This window comes from Ochotona curzoniae, unplaced genomic scaffold, assembly GCF_017591425.1.
Source record: "Ochotona curzoniae isolate NIBS_2020 unplaced genomic scaffold, NIBS_Ocur_1.0 contig_2927, whole genome shotgun sequence".
Classification (NCBI taxonomy): Eukaryota; Metazoa; Chordata; class Mammalia; order Lagomorpha; family Ochotonidae; genus Ochotona; species Ochotona curzoniae.
In genome coordinates this window covers 3,342,511-3,369,629 of record NW_024465654.1, presented here as the reverse complement: position 1 = coordinate 3,369,629, position 27,119 = coordinate 3,342,511, and the positions used below count along the sequence as shown (strand labels likewise).

General features: G+C 41.3%; 1 protein-coding gene across 2 annotated transcripts; it reads left to right on the top strand.

Annotated features, from left to right (window-relative positions):
- The first annotated feature begins 273 nt into the window (after window positions 1-273).
- Window positions 274-25,764, top strand: CD163 (CD163 molecule). 2 transcript variants are annotated; one of them, XM_040978839.1, is made up of 17 exons: window positions 274-405; window positions 1,406-1,492; window positions 2,402-2,722; window positions 6,747-7,067; window positions 8,413-8,733; window positions 9,185-9,505; window positions 14,205-14,519; window positions 14,604-14,918; window positions 15,280-15,366; window positions 15,448-15,762; window positions 18,040-18,360; window positions 19,171-19,482; window positions 20,915-20,950; window positions 21,136-21,243; window positions 22,070-22,165; window positions 23,405-23,456; window positions 25,527-25,764. In XM_040978839.1, the coding sequence occupies exons 1-16, from the start codon at window positions 375-377 to the stop codon at window positions 23,446-23,448; spliced, it is 3,351 nt and encodes a 1,116-aa protein (XP_040834773.1). In that variant the 5' UTR covers window positions 274-374; the 3' UTR covers window positions 23,449-23,456; window positions 25,527-25,764. The 2 variants fall into 2 exon arrangements, with proteins under 2 accessions (XP_040834773.1, XP_040834774.1); XM_040978840.1 differs by lacking the exon at window positions 23,405-23,456.
- Window positions 25,765-27,119: the final 1,355 nt, after the last annotated feature.

The following is a 27,119-nucleotide window of genomic DNA, read 5'->3' as shown; positions in this document are numbered from 1 at the left end:
TTTCATATGTCTAAGATATTAGTTCAAAATCAAGTTCAAAAATTTAAAAATATTCAGTGCAACAACAGAATATTAATATTTCCGCTTAAGCTCTGTAAATCAGTGGGAAGTGTTTCTCAATTTCCTCTGGGTGTTTCATGTCCCATATTGAAGACAACACAAGCACGAAAGGAAGCCCAAGCTCTTCCAATGACTTCCCTTTTTGGGTTAACCCCTCCTCCTCCATTATATAGCCTTTGTATTTATGTGACGGAGTGTTTTGGGTTTTTTTTTTTTTTTCACAGAAGTTCAGTTCTTGAGAGAACACTTCTACGGAATGATACAAGATCTAGGAATCATTTCAATGCCATAACTTTGGACTAGGCAAGCTCAGAATGGGACTACTTGAATACTCCGCATCTATTGGTAAAAACTTTTATTCTCTATTCACTCTTAGCAGTATAGAACTATTCTGTCAGTCAATAAATAAAATTTATAAGTGATTGGTATCAAGAAAGAATGAAATAGAGAAGGACCATCATGCTTGGAAGGCAGTGTTTTTGATGTATTATACATTAAATGTGAAGGTCTAAGGAAGGGATTGGAGTTTCCATGGATCATAATGCTTCTGAAATGAAATTAAGCCAAGAATTGAAGTTAACTGAACTATACTGAATATGAAAGTCATTGATGGTTAAAAGCTGATTATTTAGGAGAAATTTAGAGTGACAACTTGAGTACTGAAATCTACTTCATAACTTATATGAACATGTGGAAATAATTTAGTGTTCTTTCTTTTAGTGTTGGGTTAGAGAGATCAAAAGAAATGGATTGTTACCAACACTAGAGAATGTTTTAGATGAAGGGATCCAATTTGGGGAGTTTTTCAGATAGCAGCATTCACTCCATTGCTCAGCTGCCACTAAGCAGGTACCGTACCAGGTATGGATGAAGTTACCATGGTTGTAATAGACATAATGCACCCCATTTCAGAACTTACCTCAGTAGAGTGGTTCAGGAGATACACAGATGGAATGTCGGTAGCTGAAACTTCAGGCAGAATGGGAATATAGGAATCTCAGAAAACCTGCCCTGTAACTGGCTCTAAGGGGGAAATATTCACTACTGTTTCATTGTTGCCTTTCCAGCTTTCCAGAGTTCAGGACTTTTCCTTGGAATTCTGGGTTCCACCCCATATTTCTTCTAAACCCGCACTCCTTGCTTGCCCCTAAACACAAACATTTGCTAAGCATTTGCACTGAGACTGTAGGATCTTGTATACTTTTTCCTTTCTTTGAGAAAGAAAGATTTTCCCTCTGGGTTGGCATTCTTTGTTGTTCTCAAACCTCTGAAACTCTCCACCTTCTCCAGAGTCTCCTGGAGGAAGACTATACTTGCCTTCTGCCCCCGCCCTTTCTTCCCACAGATTTTAGAAGAGATTTCATCCACTTGCATCCCTTCACTATTGCTCTGGTCTCACTCCTCAGTGCCTCCTTCATTGCCAGTTCTCTTGGTAAGTACTTTGCCAAATTTACTTAAGAGCCCACACTGAAAAATAATCATTAAAAAACAAATAATACCTCTGAGAGCTGAGTAGCATCTAAACACTAACATACTGAACCTAATTCAATGGAGTAGGTGTTATTAAAAAGCAGACAATCAGAACTTACGCATGGCTTCCCTTGCAAGATAAGGGGCATTCTCAGGGGAAACTGTATTAAAAAATAATAGTAATAACTAGCTGAAAAGCAAGTATGACTATACAGAAGATAATATCTCAGAACTACTGGGATAAAAGAAATTTTTAAAGCATCTTAACCCAAATGCCAACTTTTATCTTTTTGTATATTGAAGGAAGCCAAGCTTTGCTCCTAAGTTCAATCAAAATGATGCCAAAGAGGCAGTTGGCATCTTTTGGGGCAGAGTTCTGAGGAGTTTATATCACAGAAGGTAATATGCAACTATTGCCATCTCAATTTCCACTTAAGCTCAAGAGTTTCAGGTTTTAAAAATCATGCTGGTTTTGACATGCATGTCAAATAAGTATTATTTTTAATCCTCTGTCTGCCATCTTTCTACCAATTTTTGGGATTTGAGAGAAATTAGCTAGTTTGTTCCATTCATCTTATTGAACTGGAAAATGATCCATGGTGAGTTCATAGAATTCCACCATGAAGAATATCCAGCCATAAAATAGACGCATTACATAGTAATGTATTACTTGGTTTTGCTGATTCTACAACGTTTCTTCATTTGAAGCCTGTAATACTAACAGATGCATGTGAATGCCTGTGAAACAGCATTCTCCTATTGTACTACAGATGGGACCAAGATGACTTTGAAAGATACATTAATAGCCTAAAAAACGATCAGTCTCTTCTCTTTGTGACTCATCCAATTCTGTCTTAACCCATCGTTGCAGGAGAAGCAGAGAAGCAGCTGAGGCTAACAGCTGGTGAAAACGCATGTAGTGGGAGAGTGGAAATCAAAGTCCAGGAAGAATGGGGAACGGTGTGTAACAATGACTGGGGCATGGAGGAAGTCTCTGTGATCTGCAGACAGCTTGGGTGTCCCACTGCCATCACGGCCACTGGGTGGGCTAATTCCACCGCAGGCACTGGACGCATTTGGATGGACCATGTTTCCTGTAGAGGAAATGAATCGGCCATTTGGAATTGCAAGCATGATGGTTGGGGAAAGCACAATTGTACCCACAAACAAGATGCTGGAGTAACTTGCTCAGGTAAGAATGTAAACCAAAGTATCAATATGAAATTCTTGATGAGAAAAATATGTGTAGATGGATTAAAAGCTAGAAGAAACCATTTTTTCTGTAAATAATCTAGACCATGTATAAAATTACTTAATCCATTGCTAGAATATCAGATAAACACCTGATAAAGCTAATATAATTTTTTTCAAGAATTATTTGTTTTATTTGAAAGGAAGAGTTGGGGGTTGACATTATGGCATACCAGGTTACAATGTCACCTTCAATACTGGCATCCCTTATGGGCACTAGTTTGTGTCCCAGCAGCTTCACTTCCAATTCAGTTCTCTGTTAATGTGCCTGAGAAAGTAGTAGAGAATGGACCAAGTACTTCAGCCACTGTCACCCACATGAAAGACCTGGAAAAATCTTCTGGCTTCTGCCTGGTTCACTCCATGCCCTTGTGACCATCTGGGGAGTGAACCAGCAGATGAAAGAACTCTCTGTGTCTCACCTTCTCTCTCTGTAGCTGTCTTTCATATAAATAAGTAAATATTTTTAAAAGAAAAATAATTATATAGAGGGGAGACAGAGAAATCTTCCATCAGCTGGTTCACTTCCCCAAAGGCTACAACGGCTACGACTGGAGCAGGCTGCAGTCTGAAACTCTATCTGAGTTTCCTACAAAGATGACATGGGTTCAAATCCTTGCATCATCTAAACCTACTGCACTACAATGCGAGCCTTCCATGTTGTTTTTTGAAGGGTTTGAAAAGCTCTGTTGTGACAGAATCTAGCCCAGACCAAACACATGAGCAGAAACATACAGTATGGCATGTCCAGTCAGGACAGCATGCAGCAGTGGCCAACACACAAGCATTTCAAAGTAGATAAACCAAACAGGACTAGAATGAAGCAGGAAGCAGAGTCAGCAGAGCCTTCATGCACAATGTCGAGGCAAACTGCTGGAAGGCAGCTGAGATTCCCCACACCATGATGGATGATCCACACACCTGCTGCATGAATGAAGGTGTAGGAAAGCTTCTGATCTCCTTTTCAAGATTACGATGTACAAGCACAGAGAGAATGAAGCTGTGCGACCACAGCTTCTCACATACTAACATGCAAACCATTCATGCAGATTTTTTTAAACTGCAGAGCCTCAGTCTGCATTTTGCCAACTTCTAGATGAGGTCAGTGCTGCTGGACAGCTATGTGTCCAGACAGGGCAATGGCACTCAGTCTTACAGGTACCTGTTACAGGCAAGTGTTTCATGAGGAACATCAGCCAGACACTTACCAGCTCTATGACTTTGGCTGCCTTTCTAATTCTTCTAAACCTCCATCTCCTCAATAAATTATTATGACGATTGAACTTTATTCAGGTACTGGACATGGCATCTGCAAAGGCTGGGGCTAAGCCAGAGCCAAAACTGAGGGCAGGGAACCCAATTCGGATCTCCAGTATGTGTGGCAGGAGCCCCATTATTTGATCCATCATCTGCTGCCTCTCAGGGTCTATGTTAGCAGGAAGCTAGAGTCAGGAGCCAGAGCGATTGAACCCAGACACTCCAGTGTGGAACAAGGGACACTTAGCCTGCATCTTAACCTCTAGGCTAAATGCCTGCCCTACGATAAATCTAAAACTAGAAGTTATTACTTTTAAAAAGAGAGAGAACCTGGACACTGGTCAGTGAGGAAGTGCCTGCTTGACTTCAGTTTTATATTAAGTAGTCTATTATAACTTCCTATTCTTACATAAGGAGTTCCAGTTATCTAAAATAATTCCTTATCCTAGTTCCCAGTGACATGTTGATGGAATGTACTGACCCACAAATTATTATCCTTTTTCCAGTAACTAACGATTCATTTTGTGAATCAAGGAACAAATATTCTTAGAACAGTAAACCCTTCCTATTGGAAGAAGAATGCTCTGAGGGAATGAAGGGGTTTCAACAAGTTCATGGAAAAGTGAAATTTAAAAAGTAATGCACATTTTTCATGAGTGTTTTGAATCACTTCATGTCATTTCTCATGTACACTGTACCATTTCATTTACATTATGGGTTCCTTTCATAAAACTTTTCATAAATTTTATCTCAGCTGACCTCAATAACCTGGAAATGACATGGAAAGCCTTTCTGCTGACAAATATCAAGGTCATGTTTCTGATCCAATTTCCGCACTCCACATTTCTCCTTGACCATCCAATTGGCTTCTGTGCTGCCCTCTCTCTTGCCAGCCTCTCTCTTCTTTCCCACAGAGGACTGATCATAGAAAGGAATAGTCTACCCAAGCATTGCGATATGATGGGGATTTGATGATTTGATTTTAGTCACTCAATAATGCTACAATTTCGTGCAAGTTGTTAACTTTTTCTAAACTTCACTTTTCTGACAATTCTGATAATATGGTATGCAAAGGTGGTGGTACACTTCACTGGGGTTGGAAAATATTCACTTCTGAGTTTCATCTTTTGGCTCAGTTTCGTTCTTTCTTCATTCCTCCCACCCTCTCTCCTGTCCCTCCTTTCTGCAGTCCTCCCCTCTCCCTCTCCCCACGCTCCGCCAGGTTGTATGCATGTGTCCACCTCTTTCCCCCACTTTCTCTCTCTTTCCCTTCTCCTCCTTCTTCTCCTCTCCCTCCTTTGCGCTTACCATTTAGTCATCATGGGAGGGCTAGGAATAACTAAAGTAACACCTAGCAAAATTCAAAACCATAACTCTTACCAGGCCATTATCATAATTATTATTGTTGCAAAGCTGCTGTTTTGCTAAAGTATCAGTGTTATTTTCCGCTCTTGTTTTCTGTTTTTGTTATTAACTAAGGAAGGTCTTAATTCCACCCTGAGAGATCAATAATAGAAAAGAATGTACAACCCTGAAGAAATCCCTAATTTCATGAGATCGTGGAGGCTGCAGTCTCAACCTCTGCACCCTAATTAGTGCCCAGCCCTTAGAGCCTCTCCCTCTGGGGAGATTTCACTCTGATATTAGGCAACATAACATGATCGTCAAGGGAGTATGCTCCCGCACGCTGCTGCCGCTCCTTCTTACCCGGGCTCTATTAGCGTCTCAGTGTGCCAATGACCTAAACTCAGCTTGCTTGATCCATGAAGGGTTGGGGCGGCAATGATGAGTAGTACACAATGCTTGAAGTCATGATGGGGACCAAAATGATTCTTACGCTTTGCCCTGGATAATGACAATAATAATAAGTAACCTTGTTACGTGAGCATCTTTGACTGCAGTTTAGAGCAAGTTAAACTTCTAAACATTTTGTTGAGCTACACCTAAGTGTTGCTTTCCAGGTGTCTCAACATTTCATCCAAAATCCCCTTTTCTTAGATATTTTAGCCATCAGAGGAAATTCATGAGTTAGTATAGAGAGAGAAATTCCCTTAAGAATAATTTTTTTTTGCTTAAAGATGATAGCCAGTGGTTTGGGGAGTATAAAAGATTCAAAGAAAAAAATGACAAGAAATAAATTAACTGTATTATCTTTTCCTGAAAATTCGGTTTACCACAGGGTGTTGTTTTTTTTTTCTTGCAAGTCATTTTGCATACTTCTGCTTTCTTCTGCTTTTTCTACTTTTAAACTTTAGTCAGCTCTCATGCTCTGAATAATTTGTCATAAAAGTTAAAATAAAGGCTTTAAATGCCCAACAAGTGACGGGCTTGTTGTTTGTACTGTTTTGCTATGTCTGCCTATTTTCTTTTCTTTTTACTTATTGAAAATAAGCAATTGGACTCAAATCTATGCATCTCTGTACAAGAGTATTTACTTCTGTGTTAGTCACGAAAGAAAACAAGACAAAGCAAGTAGTTTAAAAACTGCAACCTGCAAAATGTTTTTCTTGCTAAGTAGATGTGGAATAAAGTCTATATCTGTGTTGTCAACCAGATCTTAAGGGCTACAGTTCTCCTACGTGTGGAGTAGATTTTAAGGATTCATCCTAATTACAGCATCAACTCGTAAATGCTCAGAGGAACCTTATATTCTGAAGTCACTTCTGAATGAGTATCGCTTCTGAACTCTGGTCTTTTCTCTGCCTTAGATGGATCCAATCTGGAGTTGAGGCTGACCAATGGCGGAAACCGGTGCTCAGGACGAATAGAGGTGAAGTTCCAAGGCCAGTGGGGAACAGTGTGTGATGATGGCTTCACCAAAGAGCATGCCACTGTGGTTTGCAGACAGCTTCAATGTGGAAGTGCTCTCAGTTTCTCTGCTTCAGCGGGTTTTGGAGAAGGTTCTGGGCCAATCTGGTTTGATGATCTCGGATGCCGTGGAAATGAGTCAGCTCTCTGGAACTGCAAGCACAGAGGCTGGGGAAGGCATAACTGTGACCATGCTGAGGACGCTGGAGTGATTTGCTTAGGTAAGGACTCGAGAGGGCTGCTCTGCTCTGCAGAGGGCAAAGCACAGAGGGCAGAGCCCGGAGAGCTTCAACGCTTTTCAACAGAATGAAACCGTTTCCAATGCCACCTCCATTATTGCCTCACGTGGTGCTGTAAATCAGAAGGCAGAGTCTTCAACCTTTCAATGAAAATGAATTTATAATAAAGTAGGCTAGCAATTATCTCATAAGATAGCACACCTAGGGGAAGTAGAGGAAGGAAAACAGGGTTTTTATAATTAAAAATGAATATACAAAAAAATCATGCTACATGCACAGAGCAGGGTAGTCACTGATAGTAATCTGTTCATTAAAAAAGCAATAACATCTCAGCGGACAAAGCGAAAGTTACCATGATCAGCATGCCCTAAAACAGACAATAACATTAAACAGGCCAGAGGTCCTCAGCTTTCCAAGAGCCTCACCTGAACTGGCACTTTGGCAGAGTTCATGGTTGGTTCTGTCACCATTGACTGTCTTAGCTGATCCATTTCATGTGGGGTTTCAGTTCTGATCATAATCAAGGCGAGAAAAGTCCAAGAGAAAGAGAAGCGCGGCTTGGCCAGGAAAGTGTGTTCTCTGGTTGATTTTTAAGAGCACAAGACTCCTTGATCTAACTGACAAGTCTTCTGCCTTGCCCCACTAACCGCCCCATCCAAATCATTAGTGCAAACTAACAGAATCAAATGATACAAACTCAAATTAGAGAGCCTACCTTTTGTTTTCCTACCGAAATCGTATCCATAGTAAAGTCACGGTGTGAACGTACACTGTTCCATGTTTAGATCCAAGGATACAGAGACGAGTCTGTGTGAGCAGGGGTACCACTATTTCTTTTTCACTTCATTTTTCAGTTCGAAAGACACACGTTGTGTCTTGAGCTTCAAAGAACTATTAGGAAATATAGTGGAAAAATGTCCCTATCCTAACCTGTTTTTCCTCTCTTCCTCTCTCTCTCTCTCTCCCTCTTCCTCCCTCCATCCTTTCTTTCCTCCTTCCTTCAACCTCACCAAAAGAAGGAAATTCAATTCAAACTTATTTAAAAATAAGAGAACATTAATTCCGCCCCCCCAAAAAATCTGAGAAAGGCAGAGATTATAGGTGGTGTCAGGTGTTTAAACCATGTCATCTGGTTTGTCTTTTTCTCCACTGAAACTTTTTTAAAGCACCTGACCCACACCTCTTTTCATCTTTAATGATTTTCAGAGTTAATAGTCCATGGCTGTCTTCATCTCCCCTTTTCTGTAGCTCATCTTGGGTTGAGCTACTCATGGGCATCCATATTCATGTTTTCTTATTTCTGGATTGTTGTGTATCCCTGTTACAGATGGAGCAAATCTGAGCCTGATGCTGGCAGATGGACCCACTAAATGTTCTGGAAGATTAGAAGTGAAATTCCAAGGAGAATGGGGGACAGTATGCGATGATGGCTGGAACAGGAAGAATGCTGCTGTGGTTTGCAAGCAACTGGGATGTCCAACAGCCGTAGCCACCACTGGTCGAGTGAATGCCAGTGAGGGCTCTGGACCCATTTGGCTTGACAATGTTTCCTGTCAAGGGAATGAGTCTGAACTCTGGTATTGTAGACTCCAAGACTGGGGGAAGCATTTTTGCAGTCACTCTGAGGATGCTGGTGTGACATGCTCAGGTAAGTCAAAACAAAACAAAAAGCAGAGGAGGGAGGAGCTGAGTTCTTTAGGAGTAAAAACAGGCATGAGATGCAAGTTATAAGCAAACCTGACAAAGTGGAAATTCACATAAAGTCATGAAGAATTCCTGTTAGGTTCTTATTCAGCCAAGGTGGAGGGTGATCCGACTCTCTTTGTACTACTTATTAAAATTTTCACACCTCAAATTCTAAATCCACCTTGTTCAGGGACAACATTCCGTGAGACTCTCCTGGCTGAATTGCTCATGCGTGTCTGGACAATTTTTAGAAGCTTCCTTCTTTTCTAATCAAATTCATAATCTGTACTTGTTGTTTCCTTGTAAGTCAGAAAATAAATAAACCATCATTTCTAGTATCTGAGATGTTAGACCCCCTAAAAAAAATACCCTTTGAGAATATGTACATCCTCAGCTGATGTTTCTTTTTGCAGATGGCTCAGACCTGGAGCTGAGACTTGTAGGCGGTGGTAGTCGCTGTGCTGGAACAGTGGAGGTGGAAATTCAGAAACGTGTGGGGAAGGTGTGTTCTAACAGTGGCTGGTACATGGAAAATGCCAACATAGTGTGCAGGCACCTGGGATGCGGATCTGCACTCAAAAAATCCTACCAGGTGTATTCCAAACCGAAGGCAACAAACACATGGCTAATTATCAACAGCTGTGTTGGGAATGAAACCTCCCTTTGGGATTGCACCAATTGGCAGTGGGGTGGAATTTCCTGTCATTATGGAGACGCCGAAATCACTTGCTCAGGTAAGGTGCTTTATCAATTTGCTAAAAAGTTTGATCCTAACATTGTAAATATCCAGTGGTATTCTGGAAACTCCCAAGAAATACTAGTCTCTATGATTGGTATCTTTCTCACCACGTTGGATGAAGGTGTGTGTGTTTTGGCTTCTTTGGCTTTTGAATTTTTTAAATCACAAAGATTTCAGAGTCGAAGGATTGAAACTTGTAAGGTAGAACTTGAAGATGCCTTTCATGGGAACATTTTGAAAGGATTTTTAAAATTACCGCGCTGATGAAACAGATGGGACTTAACCTCGGATTCTCTAATCGTGACGGATTTCCCTTTTTGAACAGTTTTGTATATTTCATCGCAACCTGTTTACTAAGCTCAAAGCAAACTGTAAATTGACAAGACTTGTGAATAAACTTCAGCATTTTGTGCTATTTTTATACAAATGCCAGCTGTACTTAAAAGTGATGTCTTTTCAATGACTCCAAGTTGATATGGTCACTGCTACTCCCGTGAATAAAAATTTCAGAGAATACAATATAAGAAAAAGAACAGTCAATATAGAAGGACTTCATTGCACAGAACAGATATCCGTGTACTGCTGTCTACGAACCGATGTGTGCTTTGCCTGCCCCTTAGTGCCTTCCCAGATGTTATGAATTATTTTGACCTTTTGTTGAATGAACATTATCCCCTGGTTGCAAAAGGTAGGAAAAAGAAAGATAAAAATTTGAATTTTTCTATTGTTTAATTTTTTTTTTCTTGACTTAAACTACAAAACATGAAAGCATCGACTGTCCCCCACTATCGTCCCCAGCCATTCAGTTCTTTTCCCTGAGACAACTTAGATCTTTGGGGTATTTGTGTATTATTGAGCCAATATTTTGTGAACATACAGGACACTACCAGTTAATTCATGTGTGAATATCATCCACACTTCTCCGAATGGTGATGTGTGATATAAACTAGTCAGAAAGTGAGGCATTCGCTTAGTAAAATGTCTCAACCCTAACTTCAAATCAGTCCTGATGAATTTTCTGAAGTTATTTCTTTCTACCTGATAAATCTCTTGTAATAATCGTGCAACTTCATTCATGCCTTTAATTTCTTTCAGGTAAGCCTAATTTTGTACGGAATCGGTATGAGGCTATTTTAATTTTTTCAAGTGCATTAGAATTTCTTTTCCCATTCATTTGATTCTGACTTTCAAAAGATCTGCTTCTTTATCGTTCCTACTTTTTTAAAAGGAATGTTTAGCAAATTACGATTTTTGCTTATTTATCAATACAAGCATTTTAGATTCCAGGTCTAGCATTGAGTTAACCTACAGCTGCATGCTGTAACTCGTGATCAGACACTCTCTTAATCTGAGGTAGAGATTGTCCTGTGACTGATGACCTACAGCCACAGCTAACCGTTCCTTTTAATATCGTAATGTCATGGAGTAGTTGAAAATATGCCAAGGAATTAGTGCTTATCATGTGACTACTTTTAAAGTTGCTTTCATTTACTTATTTGTTGTGAACAGATACACTAAAGTGTGTGTATATCTATGAGATTTGCCAGGTGATACTTTGATGTATGAATATATTGTATAGTGTACAATCAGGGTCAATACCTATATTCCCTCAAACATTTCAACATTTCAAAATCCTATGTTCTAATTTTACTAGAGAAATGCACAGAGCTTTAATGTTATCCGTAGTCATCCTACTATGACATAGAACCTCAGAGTGTCTCGCTCTTATCTAAGTGTAACTTGGTTTGTTGAGCAAACTTTGCCCTCCTTTCCCATCCCATTCTCTCTCAAGTGTCAGGTAGCCACCCTTGTACTTTCAACTCTTGTGAGATAACTATTTCTTGAACTCCACTTGCAAGTGAGTTCATGCAGTCCTCGTCCTGCTGTGCTTGGTTTATGTCACTTAACACAATGGATCCAGTGTCATCCAAATTGCTGACATGATTTCAGTCTTTCTATGGTTAAGTTTTTTCTGCTGTCTAAATATGCTGCATTAGGATTATCTGGTTCTTGCTATTAAATTCTTTTTTTAAAAAGAGGATTTATTTTTATTTGAAAAACTTTTACAAAAAATGAAAGAGTAAGAGAGAGAGAGAGAGGATCTTTCCATCCACTGGTTCCCTCCCCAAATGCCTACAATAGCCAGAACTGTACCAGTCTAAAGCGAGGATTCAGGAGCTACTTCGAGGTCTTCCACGTGAGTGCAGGAGCCCAGGAACTTGAGCCAACCTCTACTGCTTTTCCAGGCCACAATCAGGGAGCTGGATCAGAAGTGCAGCAGCTGGGAAGATGAACTGGTGCCCCTATGATGCCAGTACCACCACAGAGGATCAGCCTGACATGCCACCACGAAGTCCCTACTATTGAATTCTTTGAGCTCCTAAATCATTCTGATGATCTGCCTGTCAGACACATACCTTGCAAACATTTCCTCCCACTTAGTAGTCCATTTCTTTGTTGATTGTTTCCTTTGCTGTGCAGAAGGTCTTTGCTTTGATGTCTCTTTTATTTTGTTAGCAAGGTGACATCGGTGAAATCTAAGACTCTTTGTTACATTTTGCGTTGTTTGTCTTCGCTAATAGACAGAACTTTGTGGTAAACTTTTTAGTTCACTCAACCTCAATGCCCAAAACAGACAGACAGCATTGGGAGTGCTTAATAAAAAGCCAGTACTATGGCATAGTAAGCCAAGCCTCTGTTTGTAATGCCGGCATCCCATATGGAAGTCTGTTCAAGATATGGCTGTTGCACTTCCAATCCAACTCCCTTTAATGCACCTGGGAAAATGACAGACAATCAATGACCCACATCCTTAGGCCTCTGCACCCACATGAAAGACTTAGAAGTTCCTGGCCTCTGGCTTTTGCCTGGTCCAGACCTGGTCATTGTGGCTATTTGAGGAGTGAAACAGTGAATGCAAGATACATATTTCTCTCTCTCTCTTTTTCTCTGTCTCTCTCTCTTTCTCTCCCCCCCTCTCTCTCCTGGTCTCCCCTCTTTTCTCCATAATTCTGCCTTTCAAAGAAACAAATTTTTTCATAAAAGAAACTGGTTTAATAATACTTGTTGGAAGAATAAATTACCATATAAATGATAAGAAAGCCTTGAATTTCTTGGAGACAAAATCATGTAAACACAACTATACGATCATGCCATGAATTTCTTAGGAAGAAGACTTAGAAGCAAGGAGGCAACCTAAGAAGCTACTGCAAATCTGTCTATGACAGATGATAACCAATTGCATCAAAGCCATAGCAATTAATATGGAAAAGAGAATACATGTTAGAGAACTCTAGGAAAGCAGCTGTTTTCTGCATGTGCACTATAACATTAACATCTAGAACCTCGACTCTGCAATCCATTAACTAGCCTCAAATCTTACTCATTGTGTGATGTTTACAAATTACTATGTCTCTATAGGCTTTAATTTCTTTGTCTGTAAAACTGGTCTAATACTTATAGTTTTTACCTAGAGAGTTTTTCTGAAATCTGAAATAATTTTGTTAGATTCATATTAAAGTGATATGTTTATAATGTGTGCCCACTTAATGTTCACCACTGCCGTTATTATTATCGTTGGTTGTGGGGAGATATAAAGATGTGGTTCAATTTCCAGTGGTTCTAATTTGATGGATATATTGCTGAGTAAATAACATGGTGGTCTTGTCATACAACAAATCATTTCAATCTGAAGACATCAAGTTCCAAGTGTCCACGAAAATATATTTAAGAATATAGAGGTAGGGGCTAGAGTTTAGTGGCAACTCATATGGACACCAGTTTGTATCCTAACTGCTTTACTTCCAAACCAGCTGCCTGACAATGGCCTGTGAAACCAGAAAAAGACGGCTTATGTGTTTGGGCATCTGTTATCTACCTGGGAGACCTAGATAAATTTCCTGACTCCAGACTTCACCCTGGCATAGCTTTGTCTGTTGTGGTCATTTTGTAAGAGAACCAGTAGATAGAAAGTCTCTCTCTCTCCCTTTTCTCACTCTATGTATGTATGTGTGTGTGTGTGTGTAACTTTGACTTTTAAAATGAATGCAAAAATGTTTTTAAACAATATAAAGAGAAACATATGAAAAAATGTACTCATTGGCAGTTGAGATGGCCCTGAACAGAACCATCTAAGAAGGTAGGTGGTAGAGTGATGACTCAGCAAATATGTCAAAGGTTTTGATAAGGCACTGCCAGGAAGGAAGGAGGAGAGAGACAGGAGAAAGGAGTGTCATCATGTCATACATAATCGCTGTCCAAAGAAAGCCTATTTCGAAAGCCAGGAGTAGGCTGAAAACTACACAGGTGCATCAAAAAGGGTGAAAACAGACCCAAGATGACAGTGGGCGGAGTGGAGGACCACGAGATGGAATCAGCAGATACACCTCATCTGTGGCCTCTGTTGTCATTGTTATAAATAATGTAAGTGAAGGAAAGCAGTAGCATTGCTTGTGGGAATGACTGGCTGCCAAAAGTAAGGTATGCAAGTCTCCCAGATGTTTAGATCCAAAGAGAACAAGAAGGTTGGGAATTCGCCATGCCCAAGTCCGGGCAGAAAAGTCGGGAGAAACACGTTTGAAAAGCCATTTGTGCCCCTTGACCTCCTTTCCAGCTCTTCTCTCCCTTCCATACCCCGTCATAAAGAAAAATCTAAAAATTATGTCATCTCTCACAGCCATGTTTTTATTTTGCAGGCCACAAAGAACCCAGGCTGGTTGGAGGGGATGTTCCCTGCTCGGGCCGTGTGGAAGTGAAGCAAGGAGACACCTGGGGTACCATCTGTGATTCCGACTTCACTCTGGAAGCTGCCAACGTGCTTTGCAGGGAATTACAGTGTGGCACAGCTGTCTCTATCCTGGGGGGAGCTCACTTTGGAGAAGGAAATGGACAGACCTGGGCTGAAGAATACCAATGTCAAGGGGACGAGTCACATCTTTCACTCTGCCCTGTAGCACCCCGCTCGGATGGGAGCTGCAGCCACAGCAGGGATGTTGGAGTAATTTGCTCAAGTGAGATCCAGTGTGCTCTGATGCTGTGAAGGGGCAGGGCCAGGGAGTCACAGCCACCTTTTCTAAAGCCCTGTCTCCTTCCAGGGTACGTGGAAGTCCGCTTGGTGAACGGCAAGTCGTCATGTGAGGGAAGAGTGGAGCTCAAAGTGCTTGGGGCTTGGAGACCCCTCTGCAGTTCTCATTGGGATATGGAAGATGCCCATGTCCTCTGCCAGCAGCTCAAATGTGGAGTTGCCCTCTCAACCCCAGAAAGAGCACATTTTGGGAAAGGAAGTGGTGAGGTCTGGAGGCACAAGTTCCACTGCACTGGGATGGAGCAGCACTTGGGAGATTGCCCTGTAACTGCTCTGGGTGCGTCGCTGTGTTCAGAAGGGCAAGTGGCCTCTGTCGTCTGCTCAGGTAAGGGGATGAAGAGCCAAGCTTCTCCCATGGGATTGTCTTAAGAATCAGATGGAGAGCAGCAATGACAGGGAATGGTCAGCGAGACGGAATCATGAGAAGTATGTCAGCATATTCATCTCCTTTGTCATTTTGGAGGGCAAGTGAACTTAATTTTCATAGACTTCATTGCTGTTTAAGCACAATTTGTGCCGAACTCTTTCCAGAGCATTCAGCTCATCCCCAGCCACGTTGACTAATTCACCCTCCTCTCTAAAGCAATGCTTGCTCATCACTCACTCACTTAACACTCCATCAGAGCTCCCTAACTCTCCCCTAACTTCTTGTCTTTCGGCTGACTCCACATGTTGGGTCTTTGCAGGAAATCAGTCCCAGACACTACCTCCATGCAATTTGTCTTCTTTGGACCCCAAAAGCTCCACCAGTCCAGAAAACAATACCTGCATAGGTGAGAATCAGTAACCATTCTACAAAAATGATCTCTGCGTTTATGAACGCATTTAATGAAGCTTTTTGTTACTCTCCCCAGGGAGTGGTCAGCTCCGCCTGGCAAATGGTGGAGGACGCTGTGCTGGGAGAGTAGAGATCTATCGTGATGGTTCCTGGGGCACCATCTGCGATGACAGCTGGGACCTGCATGACGCCAATGTGGTGTGCAAGCAGCTGGGCTGTGGTACGGCTGTGAATGCCACTGTGTCGGCTTACTTTGGCGAAGGAACAGGGCCTATCTGGTTGGACGAAATGAGCTGCAGTGGAGAAGAGTCCCACATTTGGCACTGCGGTTCACATGGCTGGGAGAGACACAACTGCAGGCATAAGGAGGATGCAGGAGTTATCTGCTCAGGTATGTTCTACATATAACCTCTAGTTCACAGGTGCATTTTAAAAGGGCTGAGGTGGGGCAATGGTCCTGACAGATGATCTTGAAAGAGTTCTCTGAAAACTGAGTCCAAAGGAAATTATAGTAAGAGTCAGAATTCCAGAAATACGGTGGCTAAGTACTGCCTCGTGTGCCAGGTAGTATAATACTATAAAGAAAGAATCTGGAAGTAGGCTTGCATATCCTAAAAATAACAACAAAGTCAATAATGAAGTTCTTCTAAAAATCAATTTGGAACTGGATATTGTATGAAGAGTTGATGGACAGCACTCCATAATTACTTTATTGATTAAAAAGTGGATTGAAAGAGACAAATACACTCATTCTATCATTCTAAGAGAAAAAATAATTATCATGGCTGATAAAGGAGACTTATTTGCCAAGGAACAAAAAATGACCAATAGAAGCCACTTCTCTTGTTTTGTATACTTGGTGAGTTTCAAAAAATGAATGTGAGGTAGAAAAATCTAGTATACTGGGGAAAACAGTATCACAGCTCAACAAATTAGGGAAGTGAAAAATACCACATGCCAGAAGTGATTAATTTCTATTTCAAGGCATAAATCTGGTAAGAGCATGCACAGCAAAACTGAAGTGTCACAAACGGGATTTTTCATTTTATAATATGCTTGGTATATTGGCTTTAGTGTCTTTGATGCACTGAATTTTATCAAAGACAGTTGCCAGAGGAAAAAAGAACGTGCAAAGAAGTGAGACATGTTTGAGGTGACACATTTGCTAAGCACCCGGTCTGATGTTTATACAATGTGTGTACCAATGGAAACATCACACTACATAAACACACGCACCTGGCGTGTTGTCAAAAGGCAAACGAAGGAGAACGGGTGAGATCCTTAAGGTTAAAACTACTACAATAGTTTAGGGAGTAAATCCAAACTAGAAAATTGGAACACTACCATGCCTTTGATTAAACCTACAAAGCAGCTTACACTCGCCAATGATCACATACAGAAAAGTTTGTGCAAAACTCAAGACTAGAAAACTGTAAGGTATGAATGTAGCCAACTCTGTATTTTACACGAATCAACTCAACCGCTCAGCAGGTACCCAGGTACTGCTACTGGCTGGCACAGTGCACTGTGCTTGCATCAGGACCAAAGGAGGGAGTCTTCAACTTCAAATAATATAGAATCACTAATTCTCTTTTATTTTGCATTTTATATCTTTTATTAGAGTTCACAGCCTGCTTTAAAGAGACAGTAACAAGATATTTCAAAAGCTACTGTACAATTTAAATCTTAGTAATTTAAACATTAGATGCATATTCATAGTGGCTAACCTGAAAATCCTGCTATTCATCTACGGTCTAAAGTACTTTCAACACTAAAATAACACCATTAGGTTTCAAAATAGTTTTGAAAGATTCATTTTATTTTTATTTGAAAGAATTGCAGAGCGAAAAAGAGGCAGAGAGGACTTCCAACATCTGGTTCACTTCCCAAATGGCCACAATGGCTGGAGCTGAGCCAGTTTGATGCCAGGTGCCAGGAGCTTCGTCTGGATCTCCCACTTGGGTCAAGGGTGCCAAGAACTTGGGCCATCCACGCTACTTTCCCAGGCACATTAGCAGGGGGCTGGATCAGAAATGGTCATCTAGGACTTGAACTGGCACCCGTAAGGGATGAGAGTGCTGCAAGAGGAAAATTAGCATGCAACACCATGGCAGTGACCCCTTTTAATTGTGTTTTGCAACAAAAACTCTGCTTTTAATAAAAACGATACAGACTAATTCAGCATGTAAAAACAAATTTACAGGACTTGGTACTATGGCTCAATTGGCTAATTCTCCACCTTCAAGCACCAGGATCGCATACAGACTCCAGTTTGTGTCCTGGCTGTTCCACTTCCCTTATCATCTAGGAAAGGATGGAGGAGAGCCCAAAGCCATGGGACCTTGCACCTGTGGGAGACCTGGAGGAGGCTCCTGGATCCTGGCTTTGGATCAGCTCAGCTCCCACCGTTGCAGCCATTTGAGGGGATGAAAGGGGTGAGCCAATGGATGGAAGATCTTTTTGTCTCTGCTTTTCTTTGCAAATCTGCCTTCCCAATAAAAGTAAATTAATTTTTAAATAAATAAATAAGTTTGCCCAAAAAACCCAAGACAACACTTTCAGATTCATTTATATTTTCTTTTCAATACTGACATGCGGATCTTCTTCCCACACCACAGTTTTTGCAGCTGTAATCATTTGATGTTGGCCCCTCATTCTCTCACTCCAGAGTTCATGTCTCTAAGACTGACCAGCGCAAACAGCAAGGATACCTGTAGAGGGCGCCTGGAAATTTTTTACGATGGAGCTTGGGGCAGCGTTGGGAGGAAGGACATGTCTGCCACCACTATGGGAGTTGTATGCAGGCAGCTGGGCTGCGCAGACAAGGGAAGCATGGACCCCGCGTCTTCAGACAAGACACCGTCCAGGCACTTGTGGGTGGACAATGTCCAGTGTCCTGAGGGACCTAGCGCCTTGTGGGAGTGTCCATCGTCCCCATGGACACAGAGATTGGCCAGCCCCTCGGAGGAGGCTTGGATCACATGCGACAGTGAGTACTCATTGTTCTAAGGACAAATTCCGTCTGAAGTTCCTCCACTGCTTTCCGGGGTCACCCTCTGACACGGCTCCTTCAGCCTCATGTTCCTGCTGTCACACCAGCAATGGCTGTTCCGCCTGGGAGCTACAGCTGCTGTTGCTTCATTTGTCCTGGTTATCTACATTCAAGAAAATGATTATTATTGCAAGGGATCTCGTGCCCAGCCTAAACTCTGTGTGAAAATGTTGCCTGTCAGCTTTCTGTGTGAACAAATGGACAGAGAATGTATGATTCCAATTTTGACTAGTGAATGGTCTGCCTTACCTTGTTGCATTTCCTTCTGAATATTATCCCGATGCACTAAGTGAGCAAGCAGAGCAGTCCTAGAGATTAAATCTAAAGCGTTTCTCCATTCTACGTTTGTTAGAAAGTAAGATTTCTATCTACCAGGTAATTTTTCCAGGCTGATTTTCATTTCAGGGAACTTAACCTTCCACATTACCATGCTCATTTATTTGACATTGCCTATGTCACAGAGAAAATGACAGAGAAAGTGAGTCAGAGAGAAAAGAGACATTTTCCATCTGCAGGCTCACTCCCCAATGGACTACAACAGCCCGTTGTGGTCCAAGTCCATTGAGCAGCCTGAAATTCCTCCCTGTCTGTATTCATGGAAGATAGTTTTCGTAAAATGTAAATTTTAACGCACACGCGAAGCTTACGATAGATTTCAAAAAGGCAGTTTTGCAGCTCTCTTGTCCTCTGTGACTTTTTAGAAGCTTCTGTCTTCTCAGAATAACCCAGATGTCTCTGCTTCCTCAGACAAGATAAGACTTCAGGAAGGAACCAACAGCTGCTCTGGGCGCGTAGAGGTCTGGCATGGAGGCTCCTGGGGGACAGTGTGTGACGACTCCTGGGACATTACGGATGCTCAGGTGGTGTGTCGTCAGCTGGGCTGTGGCACCGCACTGGAGGCATTGAAGGAGGCAGCGTTTGGTCCAGGGACTGGACCCATATGGCTCAATGAAGTGAAGTGCAAAGGAAATGAGTCTTTTTTGTGGGACTGTCCGGCCAGACCTTGGGGGCACAGTGACTGCGGGCACAAGGAAGATGCTGCTGTGAAGTGTCGCCCAAGTGAGTACCAAGAAGCTGGAAGGTGGGGGCGGCCGTGGAGGGAGGACACAGAGGGACTTATGTAAAACTTGGTTGTATCAACAATGATCAGAGGGGAGTGAGTGAATCACAATATTTCTGTCTGGAAAAAAAAATGATTTAAAAGTTATGTTGTCCTAGGAAGGGTCTTCAAAAATTTCATAGAAACACATATTATGGGCAGGCTTAAAATCATTTTGCACCAAAAATAAACTGATCTTTTCTAAATTTAAAAATATTTTAAGATTTATTGGCCCGGCGCGGTGGCGCAGTGGTTAATGGTCCTCGCCTTGCACGCCCGGGATCCCATATGGGCGCCGGTTCTAATCCCGGCAGCCCCGCTTCCCTTCCAGCTCCCTGCCTGTAGCCTGGGAAAGCAGTCGAGGACGGCCCAAAGCTTTGGGACCCTGCACCCGTGTGGGAGACCCGGAAGAGATTCCTGGCTTCGGATCGGCATAGTATCGGCCGTTGCGCTCACTTGGGGAGTGAATCATCGGACGGAAGATCTTCCTCTCTGTCTCTCCTCTCTGTATATCTGCCTTTCCAATAAAAAAAAAAATAAAAATAAATCTTATTTTTATTGCAAAGTCAGATATACAGAGAGGAGGAGAGACAGAGGGGAAAACCTTCCATCCGATGATCCACTCCCCAAGTGACCACTGAGCTGATCCAAAGCCTACTGGAGCTAGGAGCCTTCTCTGGGTGCAGGGCCCTCCTTAACTGCTTTCCCAGGCCACAAGCAGGGAGCTGGATGGGAAGCGGGGCTGCTGGGATTAGAACCAGCACCTATACGGGATCCTGGTGTATGCAAGGCAAGGACTTTAGCTGCTAGGATACTGTGCAGAGCCCATTTTTAAAAAAATTTTATTTGAAGGAATTACAGAGAGGGAGATCTTCCATACTCTGGTTTATTCCCCAAAAGGCCTCAACAGCCACAACTGACCCAGGCTGAAGCCTGGAGCCAGGAGCTTCCTTCAGGTTTCCCAAGTAAGTAATAAGGGTCAAAACACCCAAGCCATTTTTGCCTCTTTTCTCAGACTGTTGCCACTCTGCTCCATGAACTTCTGGCGTGTGGTGCTTTCTCAGACTGTTAGCAAGTTGGATCGGAAGTGAAGCAGCCAGAATTCAGACTGGTGCCCACCTGGGATGCCAGTGTTGCAGGCGATGGTTTTTCCTGGAACACCATATTGCCAGCCTCAGACTTATAAGTCTGTTTTTCCATAAACTTCTTAAAGTAGTTTCATATGTTGGCCTTCATTGGGGAAAAGTAAGTAACCTGTATGTATTAGAGGAAAGAAAGGCAAGGAGAGTCTAGTTTCAGTTTGGGAGTAGTTCACTTCATCAAAAAGATATTGAGCTCAAACAGCTATGTTTTCTTTATCCAGAAGTAAGCATCTTTCTTTTTTCCTTGCAGGAATTTCAGATACCCAAGGATCACTGAGAAACACAGGTATGTCATGGGATTTGCTAACTTGAAGTTTCCTTAGAATCCTTCTTGTTCAGAGACTTGGGGTCAGAAGCCTGAAGATTGGCAGTTTATTTCAGTGATTTCATCTCCAACTTTTGGAAATAATTAGAACCCAGATCTTTAAGCCCAGGCATTATCATCCCTCTTGATTTTTTACTTCTGTGTAGGTCATCCTTTTCTTATTGCATTTGGGATCCTGGGAGTCATCCTGTTGGCCGTTCTCATTGCATTCCTCTCGCGGGCTCAAAACCGAAGACGAATACAGCAGCTTACAGGTCTGAGGCAAACTCTGGGTTTCTCTAATAGGTCTGCCTGATATGGAAATGGATGATACAGTGTTGTCATCTTCATACAAGGGGTGTATGTACAGAACAATCATCTACAATGTGGCAACACACATCAGATTGAATCCAAAGCCAAAGAGGCACAGAGAAGCGAATGACGCATGAAAGGAGAAAGAATTTCTGGGAGGCTTCTAAGGCTTTTGAGCCCAGTTTTGAAGATATAAGCTCAAGTCATGGAAAGAGGGAATTTTAGGGAGAGAGAGGGCCCTGTGCAGGCATGGACAAGCTTAAAGGACAGCACTTTCATGGTTTCGTAGGGGAGCACAAGGAGAGAAGCTGCTGAGAAGGCTGTTAGGAGGGAAGGAGCGTGCAAGATCCTTAGTCACTAGAGCAGTCCACAGGAGCTGAAACCGCCAGGCTATCTCTAGAAAGAGCTTTTGGCACCACAATGGATGAAAGATCAAAGCAGGAACTGCCAGGAATAGCATTTTGGAATAATTCAGCTGAAAGATGAAAAAGGCCTTTAACTAGAATAAGAAATAAGGGAATAGGAAAGTTTTTAGAAAGATTAAAAAAGAATACCAGTAGCTTACAGATGATTGCTGACTTCCTTGATGAGAAAATGTGGCTGTTTACTTACTGTCAATAGGAAATGTTTAGAATTGCACCGTGTGTGTGTGTGTGTGTGTGTGTGTGTGTGTGTGTGTGTGTGTGTGTGTGTGACATAATGAAAAAGCTTGGCAGGAGGCCAGGCTGAAGCTGATAGCATGAATTAAGACCCATTAAGTTTGCCCTCACCTAAGAGCTCTGTTTTCAGTTTTCTCAAGAGGAGAACAGTTTGTTCACCAAGTTCAGTACCAGGAGATGAATTCTTCAGCCAAGTCAGATGATCTGGACCCGCTGAATTCTTCAGGTCAGTGACTACTTTGAGCATCTGCAACTCGCAGAGGTGGACCAGGGAAAAGAGCCGAGCCTGAGGTATCGACTCTGCTTAACACTGGGAAAGTCCTAAACATAGGTCGCAGGGAGCTTACGATGCATTTACAGGAAAAGAAAGGCAGGGATGGACTGAAAGCTATTCTGAGAGGACCTAGAAGATTTGCAATCTTAGGCAGGCTCTTTGCTTACGATTTCTATTAATATTTCCCCCAAATTAATTTTGTTATGTTAATTATTATTTTGGATGCTTTTACAGTTCAATTTGCGAAAGTAACTCAGGCAGAGTTGGAAATAACTATGCATCAGAATGTCTTGACTTGTATCTCAATTTGTTAAAATGGAATTTGATTTTCTTAAAACTACTATAAGAACCCATTTAGATATTGTCTTTTAAAAACTAAATTTTGTTGTATGTATTTAATGGTTGCAAATGATAGTATTGGATATATGCAAAAAATAAAAAGATTACTAAGCTGAAGAAAATTAGTATAGCCACATCTCACAAGATTACTCATTTGAAGATGTTTATCTTGAGGCAAAAGCAGATAAAATATACTTAGTACAGATCCCATTCACAGGCATAGTTCAGTTTACTCACTTATGATCTTCACTTTGCACTTTAAATGTTTAAACAGGTTAATCGTGTGTGTCTATAGCTTTGCGACCTGACCTATGTAACTTTCATTTCCACTTCCTTTCTCTTTCTTTTATTGAACTCAGTATGTATTATATTTCTCCTGAAAGTCTAAAAGCTTAAAATTTCTGCATATCCAACCTGTGGGAATTTATTAGGTCTACAAGATGAACCTTACTTCTCTTCACGTAGTGTTTTCTTTATTGGTTCTCCAACTTATGTTTAGTGCCAGTGTATTAATTATATCCGAGCGAGGGGACAACCCCTGGCACCGAGTGGCCTTACTCCACAAATCTGCCTTTCCCTTTTAAGAAGGGTTTGCCTTGCTTATTCAACTCAAAGGATCCATGCTGCGTCAGTCCACATATCCAAGGGATCAGAAAGGCTTTCTAGGCCCTTAAATCCTATTTGCTTGTTGTCCTAACTGTGGACATTATCTTAGTTCACAGGCATTTTGAGGGAAATCTATTTTTTTTCCCTGGTAACTATTGCCTTCATTTTTTAACGTTCTAATGAGTCACATGGTTTTAATGTCTCTAATTTCCATGTCTAAATCTCTTCCTATTTCTGGAATGTAAGGTGCCATTATAAGAGAAACAGAAAAAGAAAACAAGAATGTATAACCCACAAGGTGAGTGAGGTTCAGTATAATACATTATTTTTAAGTTCTTCCACCATTAGAAAGAAATTATGCATACAAACACCTCATCTATATGAATCCATGTTTATAAACACATATATCAATATTAAGAATCTAAAAGAATAGCTTTTTGTAAATGTGAGCCAACTTCTTTTTTTTTTTTAAGATTTATTTCTTTATTGGAAAGGCAGAGTTACAGAAAGAAGGAGAGACAAATAGAAAGATTTTCCATCTGTTGGTTCACTCCCAAAGTGACCACAATGACTGGAACTGAGCCCATCTGAAGCCAGGAGCCAGGAGCCTCTTTGAGGTCTCCCACATGATGAGGGTCCCGAGGCGTGGGTCATCCTCCACTCCATTCCCAAGCCATAAGTAGGGAACTGGATGGGAAATGGAGCAACCAGGATATGAACTGGTGCCCATATGGTATGCCAGTGTTTGCAGGGGGAGGGTTAGCTAGTTGGACTCTTGCAGCAATTAGATCAATTTCTTAATTATAACTGTATGGTCTAGCAATAGCTTTTTTATTGTTGGCAATAATGATGATATATACATGGAACTAAGGAAAAACTGCATAAATTAATGGAAATATTTTCAGAGACAAGATAACCTACATCTGCAGCTGTGTAATGCATGTCGCAGTAAAAATGGTAGATTGTTCAAGACACTACAGGAGGGGCCGTCATGGTGACACATTGGGCAAGAACACCACATTGAACAGCAGCATCCCATACAGGCACCAGTTATGCTTCAGCTGCTCCGCTTCAGATCCAGCCCCCTGCTCATGACCTGGGAGAAGCAACAGATGACCCAAGTGCTTAGACCCCTGTCACTCATGGGAAACTCAAATGGATGTCCAGGATTCTGGCTTTAGCCTGATGCAATCGTGTTAAGTTTCAGACATCTAGGACGTGAATCTGTGGGTAGATCTCTCTGCCTCTCCCTCTCTCTCTGCAATGCTTTCAAATAAATAAATAAACCTATTAGATGAATTGTTCTACCTCACCTACGAGTAGTATTCCACAGTGTGTGTGCCACAATTCTTTTATCTCATCATCAGTTGATGAGCATCCAGGTTCGTTCCATGTCTTAGCTATTGTGAAAAGATCTGCAGTAAGCATGGAGATAAGAATAACTCCTCCGAATACTGGTGTAACTTTCTCTCTAACACTTCAAGAGTGGGATGTCTGTTTTCAGATTTCTGAGAAATCTCCACACTGTTTTCCATATCATTGTACTAGCTTGTATTCTGACAAATAGCTAGGGTGCCTTTGCCCCACATTCATTAGCATTTATTGTTTTTTACTTTTTGGATGATAGCCATTCTAACAGGTAAGATGAACCTTCCTTGTGGTTTTCATGTACGTTTCCCTGAGAGCTAATGGATCCTGAACAATTTTCTCATGCGTTTGTTGAACATTTCCATTTCATCCTTTGAAAAAAGTCCATTCTTGTCCTTTGATCATTTTGTAACTAAACTGCATGTTTTATTGTCGATGAGTTTTTTGAGCTTTTCGTAGATTCTGCATATTAAGACTTTATGAGTTACAGAGTTTGAAATATTTTCTCCCATCTGTCGGTTGCCTCGTGATTGTTGAGTGTTTCGTTTTAAGAGGTTGATATTATCCCATTTGTCAATTTTTGCTTTTATTTCCTGTGCCTCTGGGGTCTTTTCCAAGAAGTCTGTACCGGTGACAATGTCTGGCAGAATTTCCACTGATGTCTTCCCCTACTAGTTTGAGGATTAGCATTATCAGATCATAGATACTTGATCGGCTATGAGTTGATTTTTATAATAAAGTTAGGGTCATGTCTTGTACTTCTACATCTGTAGATCCGATTTTCCAAACACCATTTGTTGAAGAGATTGTATTTTTTCCAGGCATTCATTTTAGCTTGTTGGTCAGAGTACTGATGGTTATAGATGCATAGATAAATTTCTGGGGTTATATTCAGTATGCTTTTTAATATATATGAATTTGTCATTTTGTCTTATATGTAATGAATTCTATGTGTATGTACGTAAAAAGAAAAATAAACATTTTTCTATTTATGCTTTAGATTGACATTTAAAATACCTCAATGAAGGCCTGACCTTGACTGGAACAAGAATACACCTCTAAATGCTGACACTGTGGAATAGTGGATAAAGCCATCCCACCTGGTGTACTGGCATCCCATTGGGCAGCAGTTCAAGTCCCAGCTGTCCACCTGCCATGCAGCCCCCTTCTAATGTGCTTGGGAAAGCAACGGAAGATTGTCCAAGTCCTTGGGCCCTGCACCCATGTGATAAACCTGAAAAAAAGATCCTGGCTCTGGGGTTTCAAGAGGCGCAGCTCCAGCCATTGCAGCCATCTGGGAGTGAACCAGCCCTCTCTCCCTGCCTCTCTGGACTTCTCTCTTTCCCTCACCCCTTTCTAACTCTGACTTTCAAGTAAATCAATAAATCTTTTAAAAAGAATGCACCTTGTTCACTGAAGATTACAGGCTCATTTTAAGTCCTTTCTTTTTCAGTATTCCAAAGACTACTGAATTTACAAAAGTTAAATTTGTGATGGTGAACTATTGCATATAAGATGTTTAAGGGCATTAAATAAAGAAATGAATGAACTTGTCTTAAGTTCTTGATCTTGAGTAAGAGTTTCTCTGATTTTTCCAGTATTTCCTAAACATAATAATAATGCCTTTCCATTTGCTACCTTATGTTTGCATATACTGTTTTTCCCTAATTTGGTTTAAAGAATAACCATCTTAGTAGTAAGTTTGCTCTTCCCTTACTTTTTTAGATAGTAATCCAAACAGATACACTGTTTGCAAATATATTTTCCTATAGCTCAGAATTTCTCTTCACTTTCTGGATTGTTTGTTTTCTCGGCTGTCCAGAAGCTCCTTCACTTGAGGTAATCAGCTGTAGCTACTTTTATTTTTATTACCCATGTTTCCTTTCTTATCCATTGCTCATCTACTATCATAGTAGTCAATCTCTGTGTTTGCAAATATTCTTGGATGTTTCAACTTTTGGTCTCTAGCTTCACTCTGAGAAGATGCATGGTATAATTTTGGTTTTTTATTTTTAATTTGCTGAGGCTTGTTTTGTTGCCTATATCACGGTCAATTCTGGAAAAGATTCCATGTACTGATAAAAAAAAGTGTAATATCTGTAGAATGAAAAGTTTGGTGGATATCAACTAAGTCCATTTGCTCTAGAGTTTGGCTGAGTTCTATTGTTTCTTTGCTGAATTTTGTCTCATTAATCTTTCCAAGGATGTTAATGGGGTATTAAGGTTCCCCTACAGCTCTTTCTCGGCTCTTCAATGGGTCAAACTACTAAGCTGTATTGGCAGGTCTCAGCCTGTGTTCACCTCCTAAACTCTTCGTACAAACCCAAGCTCCCATCTGGCTGCCACAAGAGCCAAACCACAACCGCCTCTCGATTCACTGCCTCTTACTCAACCTTTCCCTGACTTCCCTTCTCTACCACTTTCCCTAGCTCTGGCAACCACCATTCTAGTCTCTGCTTAGGTGAGATCAGCTTTTTAAGATTATACATGTCTCAGATCATGTGGTACTTGTCTTTTCTGCCTGGCTTATTTCACTTAACATAATGATCACCAGGTCCATCCGTACGGGCACAAATGGCAAAACTTCATCTTT